Here is a 19,675-nt window from a genome sequence, read left to right as displayed (position 1 = left end):
GTATTTTCAGTAAATGAAAAAATTACTGGCAGGGTAAAATGTACTTGTTATGTACATTCCCTTATTTCAAGAATGTTTCTCTTTTAAAAGTAGAAAGTCAGTTCAATATCATCAGAGAGAGGGGTGCTAACCACTTAGTTACCAAAAAATTCCTCTGCATCACTTCAGCTTTCACTGGAGACTTCTCATATATGCATCTGACATGATTACCTAAGAGCTGGACAGGATCAGAGCATGATGGAAAGTAGCTCTTCATAAAACAATCCAAATATTGTGCTTTCGCCAGTGCTACGCCTCCACCAAGTTCTCAGGCTCATCACGCTCCCATGACAAATATCATAGGACAGTCTGCAAGGGACAAGGTTTCCCCCCCCTTGGGAGTGGTGTGTGTGTGTTTGAGGTAGGACAAAGGACTCCAAGAAAAAGCATTTTTTTGGTAAACAATAAATGCCTAGAAGATTAAGCATAGATGGTTACCCAACAAGTACCTTTAACAGCTTAAATTCTAAAAATAGCAAAGATATGCTCGCCTACTTGATATTTTGGTCTTTGTAGCTGCAACAAAGCTAACAGTGAGTTCCCAGCCCTGACTGCACACAACTGAGGAATGTAACAGTCATTGAGTAACAGATGCCTTGAAGTTTTTTTATCTTGATAGTTTACTATTGAATTGTTGGGTTTTTTTTAATAATCAAATCAACCAACAACAATGACTCTCCTGAAACTAATTCTCTCTTTGCAACCAACTCCTGCTTTCCTCACAGTTCTTCACTCCCCATGCTATTTGTTTTGCCTAATTATACTGGAGTACAGCTGGTTATTTATCTAGAAGGAGCTACAAGGTTCTGTGCTGCTAAGTCCCAAAAAGACAGACTGGCTCTGCATGGAGTCAGGTTATTAATCTAAAAACAGTTAAGCCAATGCAAGCTGTCTTCATGATGAGGAAATCAGACAAATACAAGGGAAACAGAATTTCACCTAAACGTCCTTCTCCCCATTCTAACATTGTGTGAAGGAGAAGAACTATATATCTAACTTGATTCCATTTGCCCTTCAGCATAGAATACACTAAGGACTACCTAATTCCTTGTTAAATGGATATCATGGTATTAAAGCGAGGAGGTTTTAGGGACATAGGAAGTGCCTCTGAAACAGCTGTCATATTCCCAAGTGTGAACCTACATCCTGAAGTAAAAATACTAATTTACCCTGCATGTCAATGGAAGGAAAAAAGGAAATTAAGGAAAATAACTCTTTAAAGTTATTCTTTAATTTGTATAAAAAATTAATACACCAGCGTAATCATCAGGGCTATTTTAACTGATGGCTTATTTTTAAAATTTAAGGACAATGACACTGGTTTGCAAATTTTAGGGTTTTTGCAGGCTTTGTTCTGTGCTTTACTGATATTAGTTATTACCAGCTCCTTTCACTTGAGATTTTTTTAGCTTTGGTGATAATACAGAAGCTAGCGGCCCATGCCCATAATCAGCATTTGCTGGGGGGGGGGTAAAAGAAACAAAGTTCCACTGATAATAGAAAGGTCTTCTGAAATCATATGGATTTCACAAATATTTCAGCTTGGAAAAGCATGAAAAAGCTTAGCTGAGAATTAACCTTTTTGGAATTATGAGTTCAGCCTTTTGTTTGTAAATCACTTTTTGGTTGTGGACTGCTCTCCTTTGATGCTGCAGGCTTCCATACAAAACAGCTCCAATTAAAAGTTCTGGTTAAAAGAAAGACTAACCCCTCTCCCCTGCCCCAGTTCACACTTCTGAGATGAGTCTGTATTTCTTTTATGTTCTTTCAGTTCCAAGCACAGCCAAACTATAGAGTATCAAATTCCTCTGTAAAGCAGAACTAGTGTGGGTTAGCAAGTTCCTGTTAAGAAATCCTATCCTACCTCATAGGAAGACCTGATTAGTCTGAAGATATCCACCTCAGGATAAGGCTCTACATCATCACTGAGCAGTGAGTGAAGATGAGGAATGGGTGGAAGAGTACTGTCCTTATTAGTTACGCTGTCCAAGTATCTGGTGGGGGGAAAAAAAAGAAATAAGAAACCCAAGATTCATTTATACCCCCCTCCCTTCTGAGGGTTAATAGAATAAGGGTTACATATAGATTATTAAATGTAAAAATGATCAAGCCACTCTCTACTAATAAACTACATGATTTTTAACATCAGTAATTTGACAAATCCTAACACTGCTTCTTCTCAAAGAGAGCTAAGGTAACCCTAGTAATTCATTATCCTTATCAAGAAATAGCTCAAATATAGCTAGTTACAAACAAGTGGCTTACTAAACAGGTTTGTTGCTTCTGGCTATTTAAATATGCTAAGGAAATTATGACACCATGGAAACAAGGGTCAGTGTGCTTCAGTCTACATACCCTCCCATCCTACTACTGCCTAACCTAACAAGTGGCTTTAAGGGCTTGTTCCTCCCACCAGTGCAGCTGCAGTAGATCATCTGTCTTCTACCTTGTAGCTGCAGAACACTTAAATCCTCAGCAAGCACTGAGGCTTACTTCAGAGAAAACATAAACACAGTCTTCTTTAATCCCAAATAAATTTAAAACAGACTTCGGTAAGGCTATACTAATGAAACTTACTAGGAAAAAAATTCCCAAAGTTTCAGCAGCATCTTGAAAACTAAACACTACCACCAAACACGGGGAAATCAGAGGTTACACTCAGTTTGTATTAGTTTGTATTAAATGACTCTATCCAGTCCATTTATGAGCCTCCTGTTTCACTGAAATCTATTCATTCAAGAGCCTACCTAATTCTTCTGAGTTCTGCTTAGTCCATTCCCAAAACAATTTCCCTTGATCAAGGCTTTTTCTTAGCAGCATTTAAAAGATGAGGCAACAAAACCCATATAATCAATCAAAATAAATTTCTATAACCAGGTTTGGGAAGTTTATTTGAATGTCTTGAAAGAAGAATTTCTATCTTTTTGGTCACTTAACATTATTTTAAGATAATATAAAGAGTACCCTATATGGGTGAAAGGAGACTATAAGCGTGTGGAAGATTTACATATATTGTACTGGTTTAAATTGAGTATTTCAACATAAAAGAACACAAACCAGAAAAGTAAGCAAAAAGAAAAATAAAATGAAGATACTTTATTTTCTGTAATAAATACCTTCCCAAGACTGTCATGGCTTCTCCATCATCTTTACAGTTAAGCAGCTTGTCTACATTAGCATCGAGGACAGCGAGTGCTAATTGAAATATGACCTTTATTCCTTCACAGAAGAAACAATCCACAACCACCACTGCACTTTCAAATGGCATTACACTGAGGAAAAGAGTGAGGAACCAGGACAGGGAAATGGTGGATATTACACCCAAGTCCTGCATGCAGTCATAAAGCTGTGGAACATAGTCACGAGCCAACTCCTCAAAGACACCCTGATCCACCAATGCTCCTGTTGAAAATAAATAAGGTTGGATGTCCATTAATTCCAGAGCAACTGACCACATCACCATTTAGGGGAGAAAAAAAAATATATATATAGAGAATATATGTATATATATAAATACAAAACCTAAGAATATTCTACATGATGCTTACACACATTTTCTCACTTTCAGATAAATAACAGATTCTATTCCACTACTGAGCTGTACATACAAATTGAACTGTAATAAGCTTATTTTGTTTTAATTATACACTTCATAAAAGCTAAGAAAGGGTCAGTTTGATCTAGCACCTACAGAAGTTATATGATGGCTTAGTACTTACCATTACTAATTAGTATAAGACTTCTCAGCATCACCTGTTGGAGGAGGCCAGGGTGACTGTCTGTGAGGGTCAGATTTATTTCAAGAGAACCCTGTGTTATACATATCTATGCCATAACATCAGTGTCTTAAGCAGGCCAGGAAGAATCATTTCTACGGCTGAATGAGTATCTCAAGCATTTGTGAGCTACAGTAAAGACAGTTTCCATGATAAACTGAAGAGCTATTCACTTCCACATACACAAGGAAACTGTCATCTGACAACAATAGCTTTCAGATACTTGTGCCCTTTCAAATCAGAGGTAAACAGGCACAAAGACTTCTGCAAATTGCCAAAAGGTCCTGTTTCCACCTTACCTTAATTAGATAACTGGATTGTCTAAAATTCAAATTTTAGCCTCCCATCTCTTTTTTATTTACTTTGTTTAAGCCACTTTAGAATGCCATCTAATCCTAAGTAAGTGAAAAACTATTAACTATCACAGTATCTGTTTAGGGAATTGCTTCTCTTCTCCTGAGCAAGCTGTCTTGCCACTAGCATTCACAGTTGTATCTATGCCACACATACATCTACACATATGCTTGTTTCAATACAAACAGTACCAATTAATGTGGTTAATTTTTGTACTGTCATTTTAGAAAATTTCGCCATAACATACCAACAACTCTTGTGTTGTAGTAGTCAGGTAGCATACGTTCACACAGAGCCACTAGCAGCCAGAAAGCTTCCTCCTCTTTTGCATAAAGGAGGAGTACTGAAGTGACAATATTCATAGCCTAAAAGAAAGAGAAATATAAATTGCTAGACCCCTTTCTTCAATATCTAGCACAATAACTGGGCAGATAAGTGGTTACTATGGTTAGGAAATTAGCTACATCTCCCCCTGCAGATCCCAAACTGTTCAAGTATTTTCCTGTAAAAACAGCAGGCAGTGTTTTCCCAGTGCTCAAAGGAAGGTTAAGAAAACCTCAAATAAACCACAAAAAATTGTCGGGTTTTTTTTTTTTTTTTTTAAGAAAAAAAAAAATAATCAAGATTTCTTTTCATAGTCAAGGGCCTACTCAGGTCTGCAAGCACCCAGTTACACTGCTACTGATATTCTGCCAACAGGTGCTCTTGGGGAATCTGGGTCTGATGCAGACAAAATGCCTCCTACAGCGCTAATGATGGCCGCTGCCGTACCACTCCTTGCAGAGGCAGTCTGCGCTCCCCATGCCTTCTGCTCCTGTGAAAAGGTCAAGACACAGCATCTGTGAGCTGAGGCAAATGCCTGTAATAGTGTCAGTCACGAACAACCAGAGCATAGTGAAACAAAAGTCTCTTGCTGTTGCTCACTCTCCACGTTTGACTGTGTACATGACAGTTTTTTATGGCCTGTTTCACTCCATTTCAAGTATCACAGCACTGTACAATGACCTCTGAACTGTTTGCTTACAGCCTTTGACTAGACCTCTGTTAATCTGAAGAAATGAAGTATTTTGGTACCATTTTCTTCTCAGTTTGCCTCCTAAGGAATTAGCTGCTCATTTCAGATCCTGTAACATTTTAAGACTCCAGCTTGATCATTACCTGTTTGAAACGGCAACTAAGGTTTCAACTGAAGCTCAGAACAATGTTACAACTCTGTCAAAGTCTATGCTATTCCTTTTTATCTTGTCTACCATGTAGGAAATACAGTAAGAATTCATGCACTGAAGTAACGGTGAATCAGCATTCTGAATGCCATGGACCAAGTCCCAAGGCTATTAACAATTATTGTGACAGCTTTAGGAACCAGAATCACAGTGTCTTTCTACTGTTCCTCTGTTAAAAAGCAGAGGAAAAGCTACAAAGAGTTATTGTAGCTATTACTTAGTATTATATTTATTATTAAATAATTTGTGATGGTATCTGTTAGAGTTGCTTGCACTTTCACTTACTTGTGTTGTATCTAGGAATCTTAAAAAACAGACATTAAATCAGGCTTCCTAATACTCATGAATGCAAGTTTCCTTTTTGCAAAAATAGGTAGGAAGGCAAAAAAACAGCCCAGGTGATAAGTCAAAGTCACATAGTAAGAAACAATGATTTGGGACCAGAAACTAAAGTGACCTGAATGACAGGCATAGGAACTCCAAAACCATACACTGGTCAGCATTAACTCTACCGATACATGGTTATGATGCACAGTGATATCTTCTACAGTGTTTTATTTTTGGGGGGATTTAGGGGTTTTTTTTGTTTGTTTTTGGTTTGGGTTGGGGTTTTTTTAAGTTTTGTTTTGAATGATTGAATGGCATCATTGAAAAATGTAAACAAGGTTCTAGAGGGTTATTACAACTAATACATTGAATAAGTAGGTAAAAAATTAAGGCTGAACAATTAAAGTTTTTTTTTTCTGCTTAAAAGAAAAGAACCTTTCTTCAGGGTCTATTTGTCATTTTCTGTAGATGCACTTCAGGACAGCTCTGTTATCCTCTGTCCAGTCTCTAGATTTATGGGCAGAAAATATGCTTACAGAAAGCTATGCACATCTCTCTGCATGCACTGCTAATTCTTCTGTTGGCGTAGGTCCTTGTGTCAAATCCCTCTGACTTCAGCATTACTGTAATTCTGCAGCACTGAGGCTTTACCTCACAGCATTATACATGTATCTGTGTACTTTACACAGCCAAATACTTGTGTACATGACTGAAGAAATAGGAGTATAAGGAAAGAACTGGAATTCCAGAAATTGAAGGAGCGCCAAGGTATTTCAATTACCTGACAATATCCTATGTTTGGATTTCTAAAAGCATAAGCTGTCAAGACTCTCCTTAGAGCAGCAATACCCATCTCATTCTGGAATGCAGGGTGTTCTGGAAGGGAGCGGTGCAGATCCCTCTCTATCTCTTCTGTAGCAAGGTTATACTTCCCCATTGATTTCTCCACTAGGTCCTCATAATAGCCAGGATGAGTGGCCATTTCATTAATGGCTCCTGGGAGTGGGAGAACAGTACAAAAAACAGAAAAAAAAGCAAAGGTTAGCAGATACAGTATCCCAACACGATGATCTTCTGCTACCCTTTCATCTTGAATGTCACCAACAAGCACTTTGAAAGAAAATATGAAATGTTATTTTTGTAAAAGTGATTAAAAAAAAAAAAAAAAAAGATAAAGCCTCTCTCTCTTTCAGCCAGAACAAAACAGGAGGCATGAAGAACAAACCAGCTGTGCAGTCACATGGTATCATGAGCTCTCTCTGCAGCTGGCTGTGGGTTTGATTACCCTAAATAACTCAAAACATGCCTCTGACAAAGCTACTTGCCCTGAGGAGGGAGTAGATTAAAGCTTGGTTGCCGAAAGTATGATATCTCAGCCAAAAGCAAGAGACAGGAATTCCTGAGCTCTATTCCTGCTTCTGAAAAGGACTCTGTCATCTTGGGCAGGGCGCTTAGCCTGTATTAGGGATACTATCACACGCTCACAGAGTTGCTATGAGATTCTACTGCTGACTTTAAAACTTCTCTGGAAATGAAAATCTCAGCAACAAAAGAAATCAAGTGTCAGTAGCACAAATTAATGCACATGGAAAATACTAATTATACATACACCATGAAAATTGGTCCAAACTAGCTATTAATCAGACACAGGACAGACCTGTGCATTCCTGTGTATATTTTCTGAAAATATTTGTTTAATGCTCAGCAGCAAAGAGAAGATGTACAAGATTAAGCATTATTAGGGAAGAAATAGAAAACAAACCAGAAAGCATCATTAGGTCATCATAAAAAAACCCTGGTGTGCTCATATCCTAAATGGTGTGGGTAGCTGTGGTAACTATCTCGGGGAGGGGCAGAGCTAGAGAAGGCATACTGTAAGTGAAAGGTTATGAAGAAAGCCTGAAGTATGGACTGATTTCCATATAACTAGTAATAAAAAGAATAAAGTTCTTCAACTTTGAAAAAAAGCCTAAGGGGACACAGATCTAGAGAATCCTTGATGGCACAGAAGATGGACAGAAATATTTTCTGACCATTTTTCACATACTGGGAGCACCTAATAAAATGATAAAGTAACTTTTTATTATTAAAAAAAAAAAAAGATAGTGGTTCCATGCAACGTGCTTAAACTTTGGAATTCCTTGCAACAACTTGCACTGTGAAGGCCAAAAGCTTAACTGGATTCAGAAATGATTAAACAAACGAAAATTAGGCCTGCTGGTGGTTGGTGAACATCCAGAAGCCCCTAAACTGCTGGCTTCTGGTAACAGTGTGCATTCTGCTTTTTTATATTCTTCCCTAATTATTTGAGCCTGTTTGAGAGCAGGTATTTACTGGTCTAAACAGAACTCCTGTCTAAACCAGTCTGGTGCCTGCTAACAATCACAGCCTTACTTGCTCCAGATATTTTTAGACGTTTATTATCTGCACATTTAAACATCTTTGAAATTCTTTCTTCCCTCATGCTTTTGCTTATATCCCACTATCACGTTCAAATTAATACCTACCTGAAAATAGTAGCCAAAGTTCCCCTCTCATACTTTCTGGAATACCTTTCAGCACAAGGTCTCTGGTTTTCTCTGTACGATACATACAGACTCCTTGGCCATATTCAGCAAAGTGAATCTTCCAGGCCTGTTCCTTCAAAAACTCTTTAGCCTAAAAGCAAAGAATGGCAGGCATAAAGATGCAGCTTCTCTTTCTAACACTCTGCTCCACTGAAATGCTAAGTGCTAAAAAGCCTGCAATGTCCTAACTTTCCAAGTGAGCAAGAAATAACTTGGCTACAGTCCAATTCTCCTCTTAATGGGCTGCCTCCTCCCATTTCTTAGTTTCTATCCCAGTAGACCTTGCTGTTAAAAGAATATTGTTGAAACAGTTGTACCGAAGAGCAGGCATACAACCTCGCTTGATTTACATCCAACTTTGCTTTTTTATGTAGTGAAGTTGTTTGTATTGGTAAAATGACAGGATATTCAACACGTTATTTCTGTGAAATATACTCTTAACTATCTGTGGCAGAATGAAACTCTTCTGGGTCAGAAAAATATATTTTGAAGAAAACATAATTTAACAACTTTTTCAGTCAGGTACAGCACTCTGAGGTGTATTTTACCAGCTTCGGGTTGAACTCCTCCGGTGACCTCCGCCGATACATTGTCATTAAAGCTTGAGTTGCTGTTGGAATGCCATTGTCATTGAGATTGAACTGTCGCTCTCCCTCCGACTCAGAGCTGAGGCTTTTATGAGGGCTGGCAGAAATTAAACTACTTGATCTCGTGAACACCTGTAGAAAGCAGTCACAAGCAATACAGACATGGAGCTGAGCCAGAGTCTGGGCTTTTTACTTCATTTCACTTCAAAATTTATACATGCTAACAGCTAACAAAAACTGAGCAAATTAAATCACCCAGGTACATTCACAGGCTGAGCATATGACAGCAGAATTTAAACCGGTACAGAATAATGAAATTGTTTCCAGTTTCTCAATAGCTCTCCTGCCGCCCCCCCCCCGAAAAGTAACCAAATCCTATAATTAGAATTGCTAAGGTAGTGTTAACTTTAAGTAGCCCTGGGCAATTAAACCAGCTCCCTTGGGCTCCTGTCAACATCATAGAACTGTTGACTCCCCAGGTGGCTCCTTGACTGTCCAGAATGTAAGATTTATATATAACATATATTTATATGTGTGTGTGTGTGTGTGTGTACACATATACACACATTTATATTTGCATATATGTTTATACAGACATACACAAAATAAATTATTTTGTTCCCCTCACTTAAAAAAAATGTTCTACAGAAAATTCAACACTGTCAGATTGTGATTTGGAAGAAAAATATTTTGAAGAAAAAGGATTTTCTGACTTCTCAAACAGCTTTGAAAATTTATCACAGTAAGATCTCATATAGCAGTTCACACCAAATGCCTGAAATTGAAATTAGTAGTCATGCATGTCTACAGATATAGTCATATTATTAAATGTAATAATAATGCATGCAATTATTAATTTGTGTTTATAACTCAGTAGGTAGAATATGTAGATCCACTTAGCGCAAAAGGCAAGACAAAGTTTCAGCGTTACACATACATGCGTATGCGCTCTGGTATACAACTACAACAACAAAAATTATACCTCACCATCAACAAAGCAAGTAAAAAACTGACTTTTAAGATTTACATGGCAAACAGATTAGGGCTACTCAGCACAATACTGAGGTATGGCTTAGTACAGACTTGGAATGCAAGATCTACCTACATAAAACCAAAATGATACACTACAAAAGCCTTTTCTGCTTTGAGATCTGAACTGCTAAACTTTGCTGGGTTTAACAGATCTGATAAGGTGATATGAAGCACCTAAATTTCATACATAAAACCTAGGAATTGAGCAGAAGCCTTGATATTCAAGTGCCTGAGAAAAGTTTATCTAATCATATCACTTAAGAATCATTTACTTTGCATAGGTAAATATGGAGGTGGTTCAGAACAGGGCCACCTGATGTCCAGGACAGGGTGGTTGGGGATTTTTGTTAGTTCAAATGTTCCAAAGTTCACTAGCAGGACACATGCAAACTTGCTCAGCTCAGACATCGTTATCTGAAGAATCAAAGGATGAGATTTAGCAGCTAAAGTCTTGAATAAAAAGAGTTTCATATCAACTGATAATTTCTTCAAATTATTAAAATTCCACAATACATTTTGACTTGGACAAGTCAATAGATATTAAACAGTATTATTCAATTCACTATTCATATTTCTACTATGACACTTTCCAACAAGATACACTGTAATTTCAGAATGTGGCAGCAGGAGTTCGAGTAGCTCTTCCACAGCAACGGTGATTTCTCTTAGGTCTAACATGAAAAAAATGGGTATCCTAATCATGACATTTTAACTGTTCAGCTTAAGGAAGCTAAAGGCATTAACACAAAAGAGGTAACATTTCTGTGTACAAAGGTTTAGCTTTTCAAAAACTTAAAGGTTTTTCCTGGCTTCTCTCTCCCCACACCAGTTAAAATCCCCTTCTTCTAGTAAACGATTCATGTTCCTCCACATACCTCATCATCTGAGCTGATATAGCTTCCAGAAATATTTTTTTCCAAGTATATTTTCGAAGTGGTTTGTTGCAGAAAGTCTGAGATCCTCTGTACAAGAAAGTCTCTGTCTTTCAAGTTGGCAAAGAGGAATGTCATTCTGTTTTTTGTGCTGATTGATAATGGGCTGGGTAACACACTGGAGCTGTCTGCCTTTTCCACTATTGTCACCTAGGGAGAAAGAGTAGCGACAGCTTAAGATCTTTAATTAATCAAGTTGCTTGTTCTAAGAAACCATCTTAATACAATAAACCCATGCCCCTTCCCCCATTATATTGAATCACTATGGACATCCCTCTGCAAGAAAACAGGATTTGGATACAATGACTTACAAGTCTGGAAGATGAAGACTGTCATCCCTCAAACAACTGGCTTCAGTACATTCTCCAGCAAAACTCCTTTGCACTGCTTAGTTTATTTTCCTCAGGCTTTATTTTAAAAGAATCAATAAAACTAAATTCCTTCTGTGGGATGCAGATCGACGGGCTTTTTTGTAAGACCTCTGAATCCCTCTCCTGCTCCCCAACACCAGTACAGGCTGAATCAAGAGACTTGCTTACTTTTTATTGCCAATATATGCGAATAAGCCATTTTTGGGATAACACTCCTGTTCTACTATATTACAGTTACATACTGTGATAACAACTGTTATTGCAACTGTACTTTCACGGTACACAGAAACCTGCAACAAAGGGAAGCTAACCCCATGTCTTTCCTTACAAAGGAAAACATCTAACCCTGTGAGGTGGAGGTTTCTGTTTGGCCTTCAGTTGTTAGTGAAACGGTCACCAATATAATTGAACTCCAACCTGTAAACAGTACTCACACCGCAATCTACTGAGTACAGGGCAATAGTTCCCTGAGCTTTCAGTAAAGCGCATTAACACAAAGAAATCTTAGGGATAAGTCATACACTGTGGATGAATTACATAACAGCTGTGTCTTCTAAACATTGCCAATTATTAGCCTTAAAAACAAATAAACCAATCAATCAAGTTTGTGCAGTTCATACATTGAACAAAACACAAATCACAATTATTAGTACTTTTAAACACTGCTTTTATGACTTTAAAAAATTTCCTAGGTAATAAAAACTGTCTTACTGCCTTCAGAATAGAAGAGGGTACATTTCAGTTTACCAGGACCTTTACTTTTGCTCCTTTTAACCCTTTTTAAAATAGAGATCAGTGGTAAGACATTAGTGCTATAATACTAATATTTCTCTAGCTAAAAGGATAGGATAACCATTTTTCACACAACATTTTCTTTGAAGATGTATTTAAAGACTGCAATGCACAGCTCGGGTGCTAAATCACTTCTCTATACTTCCAACTTCCTTTTATTTTCCTGTTAACTACAAATCTATTAGTTCTTCATTAACTTAAAGGAGCTTCACTAACAGCGTACTGAAATTAGCTAAGAAGTGTTCCTACGTCATTTTTCTGTTCCACTTAAAAACTGTTTGAGCGCAATCAGCACAAAAGAAAGACAAGTTCTAGAGGCGCAGGACAGACGTTATAGCAAGCACGCTTCGTTATAATGAGAGCAAATATCCACTTATTTCCTGTTCAAGTAGAGACACCCACGTATCTGAAGCACTGATCTTGGAGACGGCACCTGCTGGGTACAGTGAGCAGTGCAGTCAGCCAATGAAAATCATCTTTTCTGATCATCATTTCTGAATCAGTGCTTTGTTACTCTCTCATCTGTCAAAACAAGTCCAGGATATCACAGAATACTGGAATTAGGTTAGGGTCTGACCCAAAGCTTTAATTAAATAGAAAGCTTCCCTTTAATTATTAAGGGTACTAATCAGTTGCTCTGAGGACTAGTGCTACCCAGCGTGTTACTGTTCTCCTTGCTGGTGCTGAGACTTAACCTGTTCACACAAAAGTACTTATTCCTTCAGCTATTTCCTTCTCTTAAAGCTTTAGAGCTGCTTTGAATCCCATGCTGCTGTGGCTGTGGTTATCAAAAGCAGTTGCTGAATCTGCATCCAGGAAGAGAGGTCCTGTTAAACGCAGACTTTGTCCTCTTCCTCCACCACTTTACCTGGAGGACCGTTGTTCCCTTGGAGTTCCAGACAAACAATGCAACCATAATCAAAGTCTCTCCTCAAATAACCAAAGTCATTGCAACATAGTGTGGAAAAGCTGTACTTCAAAGTTTCCAAACAAATACCATTTGTTTTTACTCTTAATGATTTGTGGGGGAAAATAGTGCCTTGAAATATTCCATGGTTCTTCAGTCAAGCCAAACTGTCCTTAGTTACTTCAGCTTTGCAACTATTTCCAAAACTTACTTTACACATTTTTCCATTAACTCACAAATCAAGTCAATCATAAAAAACCTCCCCAACATAATTTTTTCATGGCATCAAACTTAAATACTTTTTACTGAACATCTGCTTTAAGCAGCCAGCTTTAAAAAGAGAAGCACACCAATTTGTAAACTACTGACAAATATTTTCCATACACAGGAATAAATGATTGCAAGTCTGTGTGACAATTCAAATCTTTAGGATTATGAATCTTTTTACATCTGACAAAAGCAAATCTTATCTGACAGATTCTTTAACAGAAGTTCCACTCATCAATCTAGGAAGTTTTATCGTCCATCCCTCCCTATGAGGCACAAAAAAATGTACCATGGGGCTGTAAATTGGAATATAAATTATGGGAGAGGAAGGACTCACGAGGGTTGTAAAAACTGATAGAGAAAACTCCCTGTGAATTTCAGTAGTAGGAACTTTGAAATAAGATACACAGTCATTAAATATTACTTAGAACACATCAGAATAGTATGCTCACAAGAGATTAAAGGGATGAAAAGAGGTTTTTCTCCAATAATGAAAATAACATCAAAGCTAGGATGCAATTTCCAATAGGATATTGCTTTACTATTTGCCCTATAAATTTACAAATACAAATATTTACCTCTCGAAGAGGGATAATAAGGCTGCACAAGTTCTCTTCTTTACTAGTAAAGCAAATGTAGTTTGTAGAAACAAACATCTGACCCAAAATATGCATTTTGTTGAATGGAGTCCAGAGAGTACAGTCTGTGTGTCCATCTAATTTCTCATCCTTGGGAAGTCGGAACAATGCACGGTATCTCTCACTCTTTGCTCTGGCATCAAGATCCCTAAAAAAAAAAAAACCCACAGAAAGCTTTTCTTGTTTTAAGAAATACATAATACATTTTAAGATATATTTTATACAAATCATTGCAAGTTACCTGCAACATACAACTTAGTTAAGCAGTGAGTGTACAGCAAAACAGCGGCAATAGTTTGCGTATAGCGGATGTATATTCTCCCCTGCTGGAAGATTCTATAACCACATGAAAAAAAAAATTCTGCCATGAATGACTTGGATACATTGATCCTGACCTCTCAGAGGGAACAGATTGGGTGATGTTTTCACATTCAGCCCTACTTTCTGAGAATATATACAGTGAATCCATTTATTATTAAATAACACATGACCCCATGTAATATTAAGCCTCAAAGAAGCATTTTTTGGCGTAATAAAAACATGATGGAATCCTTAGGGCTAGAGTTTGTTAACAATTTCAAGATTTAGTCTTGATAATGCACTCAGTGCAAAACACTGAATAGTTAGAAAGACAAACCTAAGTTATATAATGCATGTCAGATGTCACTAAGTAATGAGATATACAAACAAGCACTGGTTACAATTCTGTATGGTTCACTAATATGATCAACATATAAAATAATGAAAAAATTAACAGGAAACTATCAAATTGCAGGATGGCATCTATAAAAGCAGCAGAAATATTTTCCAGATTATTTTCTATCCCTTGGAATTTTATGTCATTTTTTATATCTCTGTTACTGAAAGTAAGTTTTAGATAGAATTCATCATCTAGAGTCATTTTTCAACTCCAGTTATAGGACCAAGTATGAATGTTAGGCACATTTCTTAATAACACTTAAATCGCTTTATTACCTTCCCCTGGTAACAAAAAAGGGCCTTACGACAGATAGTTGTAACAACCACAGCCAGTGTCGAGAGATACATTAAAGAACTTCTAAACAAATGAGAATTTGGCTCAAATATGTTTCTTTTATCTTTGGAACATGTTAATATTCAGATGTTCTCCCTTTTCTATTTCAACAGGAGACCAAGTAATTATTACTCACACTTTGCCACTGCTGGAATCAATCATTCCTTTTGGAGTAACAGTAAATGGCAGCAACATTAGAAAACTGTTGGACAAAATGGTGCAAGTAAAAGGATTGAGGAGAAACAAATGAATAAGAGCCAGTGCTACCTACCGTTTTAGCGCAGATACTTTTTTGGGGGATTTCTTTTTCAGTTTGGGTAATGACCTGTCTTGTTCAAATCCTTCATTGTCCAAAAGCTGTCGCATAGCTATATTGGCAAGCTGCTCCATTAGTTTAAATGTCTCACTGATATTAAGGAATACTGAGAAGAAATGTTCACTTGACCTTGTGCTCACTTTGATCATATCAGGGAAGAGCAGTGTAGCATTCTTCTCAAGTTGAGTGATATCAACCCAGCGGATAACTAACTTTGCTGAACAGAAGCAAACAAAAAAAAGATTCAGTACAAAATTTAGCATATTCAAAAGCATTTATCTTCTTCTTCCTATAAAATGTATTCAGCTGAAATTTTCTTGCATCTTGAAAAGTTGGGAGGACAGCACAGATAGACCCAGCTTGTACAAACAGACTATGATCACCTGACAAACAGCAGATAAAAGAGTTTAAATATCATTTACTTCTGTACAGAACACCACACAAAAGCATTACAAAACTAGGTAGGCTAACATAATTTATCATTGCCACAGTACTTGCTCAGACTCTGACGTCCTCTTTTCCTATGGAAGCAAAGAAACATAGTCTAAACACATCAGACGGTCTTGCATTATTTTTATACATTAAGAAGTTTCAAATATTACAGTAATGACAGATCCTTGGCTTTTCTTCCAACACCACTACAGGTTAGGATATTGTCCTTAAAACAGGGACTAAATCTACATTTATTAAAAAAAAAAAAATAAAAATCCAGTCATTCACTAGGGTATGCCTACACAGCTAAATAGAAAGACCTGGGATTGATCCACTGCCCATAACCAAGTACTGCAGACTCGCTCACCTCCACACTGCTTAGAATTAACTCCCTCTAGAGCAGACTGGTTGCATCCACACTATGTAGTTCTTGATCTTGGGTCTCCTCTGAGCCCTTTGTGATGCTCTGGTGTTGTACAAGAGTAAATGTGGCATTTGACGTTGCAAAGTCTGCCATAGTAGTACTGGAGGATTGTATTAGAGCAGAAGGAGCCAAAACTGGTGTGATCTCATCCCTGTTCCCTTTTGGGCACAGTCCCTGAAGTGAACCATGACTCTAAACGATGCCCAGATATTGTTTTACAGAGAACTACTTTGAGAAATACAAAACAAACAAGGGAATAAGCATGCAGTTAAGTTGTGTGACAATCAGGGAATTGCTCCCTGCTCCTCTTTTCCTCAGCAGTGTCTTTGGACCCCCAGCGGTTCAGCAGGTGAACAGTAACAAACTAAAGAAGATTCCCTAACAATTCTTAGATGCAGAGACCACCATTCCACTGTGAAACATACCTTCCCTGCCCATAAGGAAAGAATAAAAGCAAAGGTGATTAATGCTGAGATACACCCAGCCCTGACGGGGAACTTTTCCCTTCCAGTAACTGCAGGAGTAGTAGTTCACTAATTTCTCTTCTTCTGGCATCCCAAATAGCTTGTGAAATTTCACTATGGCTTCCTTAAATTTTTCTGTATCGTCATCCTCCTTGATGCCATTGATTTTGTTGTACTCGGCGATGATGCCCTAGTAGGGAGTGAAAGAAGTACATAGCATGTTAGTTGCCATGAGGTATCAGATATCCTTATCACCATTGCTGTCTGGGCCAGAGGCCACAACAGTTACTGCAATGTCAAGAAAGTCTTTTGCTTATCTCTTATTCTTCTGCTTATTCTTTTGCTCATATAGTTATTTACTTTATTCAAGGCTGTCTTTCTGATGACCTTGCTCCTTGCCATGCCTACGTCAAAAGCAACCAAACACCAACCACCTTCCAGTATCCTGTTTTAAATTAACCAGCCTATCTTAAATACTCCTAACAACTCTGTAAAGCACCTAAAATTTGTAAAATTTTCCCCTTCCATGTAAATATGCTCCCTGAGGAGACGGGGATAGGATTTCACCAGAAAATTTTCTTCTAAAAAGAAGGAACAAAGTCAAAGGAAAAAAGGATCTGTTACTCTTTAGGGAAAATATCAAACAACTTCTATGACCCCTCTTAGTGGATCTTGAGGAAAACAGAAGAGCAAGAGGAAAAAAAAGAAATATCTCCTATTAGATTAACTGGCAGGACGGAAAAATCATTTTTTCTGTACCTTTTTTCTGTACATCATTTTTCTGTACCTTTCAGGTACAGAATACCTTCATCAAATTTGAAGTGGCAGCAGTCTGGTGAAACGCTGCTTTTTGTTACCTCAAAGACTACAGTTCCTTCTGTTCTATACTGAAGTTCTGGTCTACTCACTTATTTTCCCCAATCTTTTTATGAATCTTCTCTATTGCCTTCTATATTGAAGTTATAAAAACGGAAGTTACTTCTTGCCTTCAAATTGCTCCATTTACATGGAAAGCAGAGTATAAGACAGCAAAGCATTCACATTTAATATTTGTCCAACTCTAAAAAGCAGCAATTTCCTTAAAGGATTATATTTCACAAGACAGATGTCTTCTCACATAAGGTGTTTCCATGATCATCTATAGCTCTCATACCTGATTCACTAGTAAATCACAAACAACTAGGGGATTCTTAAGACAGTTGACATACTACATGAAATGTTAAAAAGAGGAATGAGACATAGCCAATGCTTAGAATATACACCAAGTAAGGACAGTAATTTTGCTTACAATCAATCTTTTACCAAAATATTTATTTTTAGATAATTTTTGGTATGGATAAGTACTTTTTACCAGTATAGCTACTATCTCTCCTATAAGGAGAAAAATACATTCTGGTAAAAACAAAAAAACCCCAAACCCAACCAACCAAAATCAATTAACCAGCAACCCCTAACACCTATATGAAGTGTAAATGCCAACACTACAGGATTTAACTACACAGAAGAGGGTAAGGAGACATTATATGATGAGTGCATGAAAAAAAAAAATTAAAGCTTTGCACTGGAAAAGCAGTTACATAGAAAACTGTCAAACAGTTTAAAACAGAAGCAACACTGCAATTATTTTTAGAACATATAATGTTTGAAGCTCTGCCTATATACTTTTTTATATATATATATATATATTTTTAATCACACTGCTGTAGTTATGTATGCTAATCCCAGTTTCCCCTAATTTTTACACACATATTGCTACTTAGAATCTGGTTTTCCCTCAAAAAGGTGGAGCAGCCTGGGGACTACCAGGTCAAATTTGTTTAAAATTCACGTCAGTTTTCCCTCCACAGTCACATTTATCATTAACAACATTTATAATAATATATTTAACTACCTGTATTTTTCCTCTGACAAATGTATTTATGTCATTCTCATTTTCAAAGATTGAAAGAGTTTGCAACAAATTCTGTTCAAGCCATTCCCAGTGTTCAGTGATTTCCTTCCTTGAGCAACCTGTATATTAAAAAAAAAAAAAAAACAAAAAGTCACAAAATAAATAATTCACCAATGTCAATGTCCTCTTAATGATAAACAAAAGACTCTTAATAAAACTCGCCAGTAACTGGAGATGCAATATTTCACCAGATGCTGTGTCCCTGGAAATTCCAAAATTTTCTCCCATACCCTTTAACTTCATAACAGGTAGCAATCTTCAAGATTATTCTGTGAGAAGCACAAGCTACTTATGTCAGTATCATGAGCGAAAACCTCCTACATTTACAATTCTAACCACAATAATGACACCAAGCATTAAAGAGTTAGCAAAGGTCTTACCCGCATCTGTTAGGAACTGACAAAAAACCCCAACAGTTGTATATTCTACCACTGGTTCCTATTCTTCACCATCATACACATCTATAAATTATGAAACCATGATGCAATTTCAAGAGTGAAAGCTGAAAAGGATAATTTTCCTGACAAGTCTATTACAATGTCTCTTCCTCAAAAGAAGAGTGCTGAAAGACCTCTAAGAAAGCTGTCTTTTTAGGGGAAGAGAGTTGTCAGAGGTGGTTTACTTTTAATGATGAAAGAATAAACTAAACTTTGATGACCCTAGTCTGCTTAGAAGACCAAAAGGGGTCAAGTGAGGTATCTTTGATACTGAGGAATCAGCATACACATAGTCTGTAAAGTAATACAGAACAGGGATGAAAAAGCTTCTTGTATGAACTAGAGTTTATATACGCAAATTTTTGCTTCTATTTTACTTGAGATGGATTGTAATAAATATAACTTCCATTTTGACCCTGTTCTCAGCATCTTGCAGAATAAAGTTGTTGGTGCTCTTCAAGATCTCTCTGTGTCCACCCTGAAGGAAGAATAAATTCAAGCACTCAGAAAAAAATTTTTCCCCCAAAAAAGGATGTTGAGGGAATTACGTCAAAACTGGGACTTTTAAGGAAGTATTTTCAGAAAACAAGCATAACATGTTCACATAGGAACATCTGTACCTGAAGCTTGATTAAAAGTATCTCAATCCAGTTAGGAAATAGCATCAATGCTACGTCATCTTTTTGTTCAAATCACAGATTTGGCTCATTTTACTAAGAACTAGCACGTAAATGTACCTACCTGCTAACTAATGCCTACAGAACCCAACAAAGTGAAGGGGCTCATTGTGAAGCAGCTCATGTGAA

At 37.1% G+C, this 19,675-nt stretch overlaps 1 protein-coding gene across 2 annotated transcripts in view; it reads right to left on the bottom strand.

Annotated features, from left to right (window-relative positions):
• The window catches only part of TBC1D9 (TBC1 domain family member 9), a 55,517-nt gene that overhangs the window by 15,078 nt on the left and 20,764 nt on the right, over nucleotides 1-19,675 (bottom strand). Inside the window, exons 2-13 of one of the 2 annotated variants that reach the window (XM_075501025.1) lie at nucleotides 18,595-18,701; nucleotides 18,373-18,491; nucleotides 16,443-16,671; nucleotides 15,117-15,378; nucleotides 13,753-13,960; nucleotides 10,781-10,987; nucleotides 8,835-9,005; nucleotides 8,227-8,377; nucleotides 6,501-6,715; nucleotides 4,417-4,534; nucleotides 3,156-3,441; nucleotides 1,904-2,033 (exon numbers count right to left, since the gene is read on the bottom strand). In XM_075501025.1, coding sequence (XP_075357140.1) covers nucleotides 1,904-2,033; nucleotides 3,156-3,441; nucleotides 4,417-4,534; nucleotides 6,501-6,715; nucleotides 8,227-8,377; nucleotides 8,835-9,005; nucleotides 10,781-10,987; nucleotides 13,753-13,960; nucleotides 15,117-15,378; nucleotides 16,443-16,572 — 1,878 coding nt within the window. In that variant the 5' untranslated portion in view covers nucleotides 16,573-16,671; nucleotides 18,373-18,491; nucleotides 18,595-18,701. The remainder of the gene's footprint in view (nucleotides 1-1,903; nucleotides 2,034-3,155; nucleotides 3,442-4,416; nucleotides 4,535-6,500; nucleotides 6,716-8,226; nucleotides 8,378-8,834; nucleotides 9,006-10,780; nucleotides 10,988-13,752; nucleotides 13,961-15,116; nucleotides 15,379-16,442; nucleotides 16,672-18,372; nucleotides 18,492-18,594; nucleotides 18,702-19,675) is intronic. The other variant, XM_075501024.1, reaches the window with a different exon arrangement.

The sequence above is a fragment of the Mycteria americana genome, chromosome 4 (genome assembly GCF_035582795.1).
Source record: "Mycteria americana isolate JAX WOST 10 ecotype Jacksonville Zoo and Gardens chromosome 4, USCA_MyAme_1.0, whole genome shotgun sequence".
Taxonomy (NCBI): Eukaryota; Metazoa; Chordata; class Aves; order Ciconiiformes; family Ciconiidae; genus Mycteria; species Mycteria americana.
Note: the sequence above shows the minus strand (reverse complement) of the source record. Positions and strands in the feature narration are given on the sequence as shown.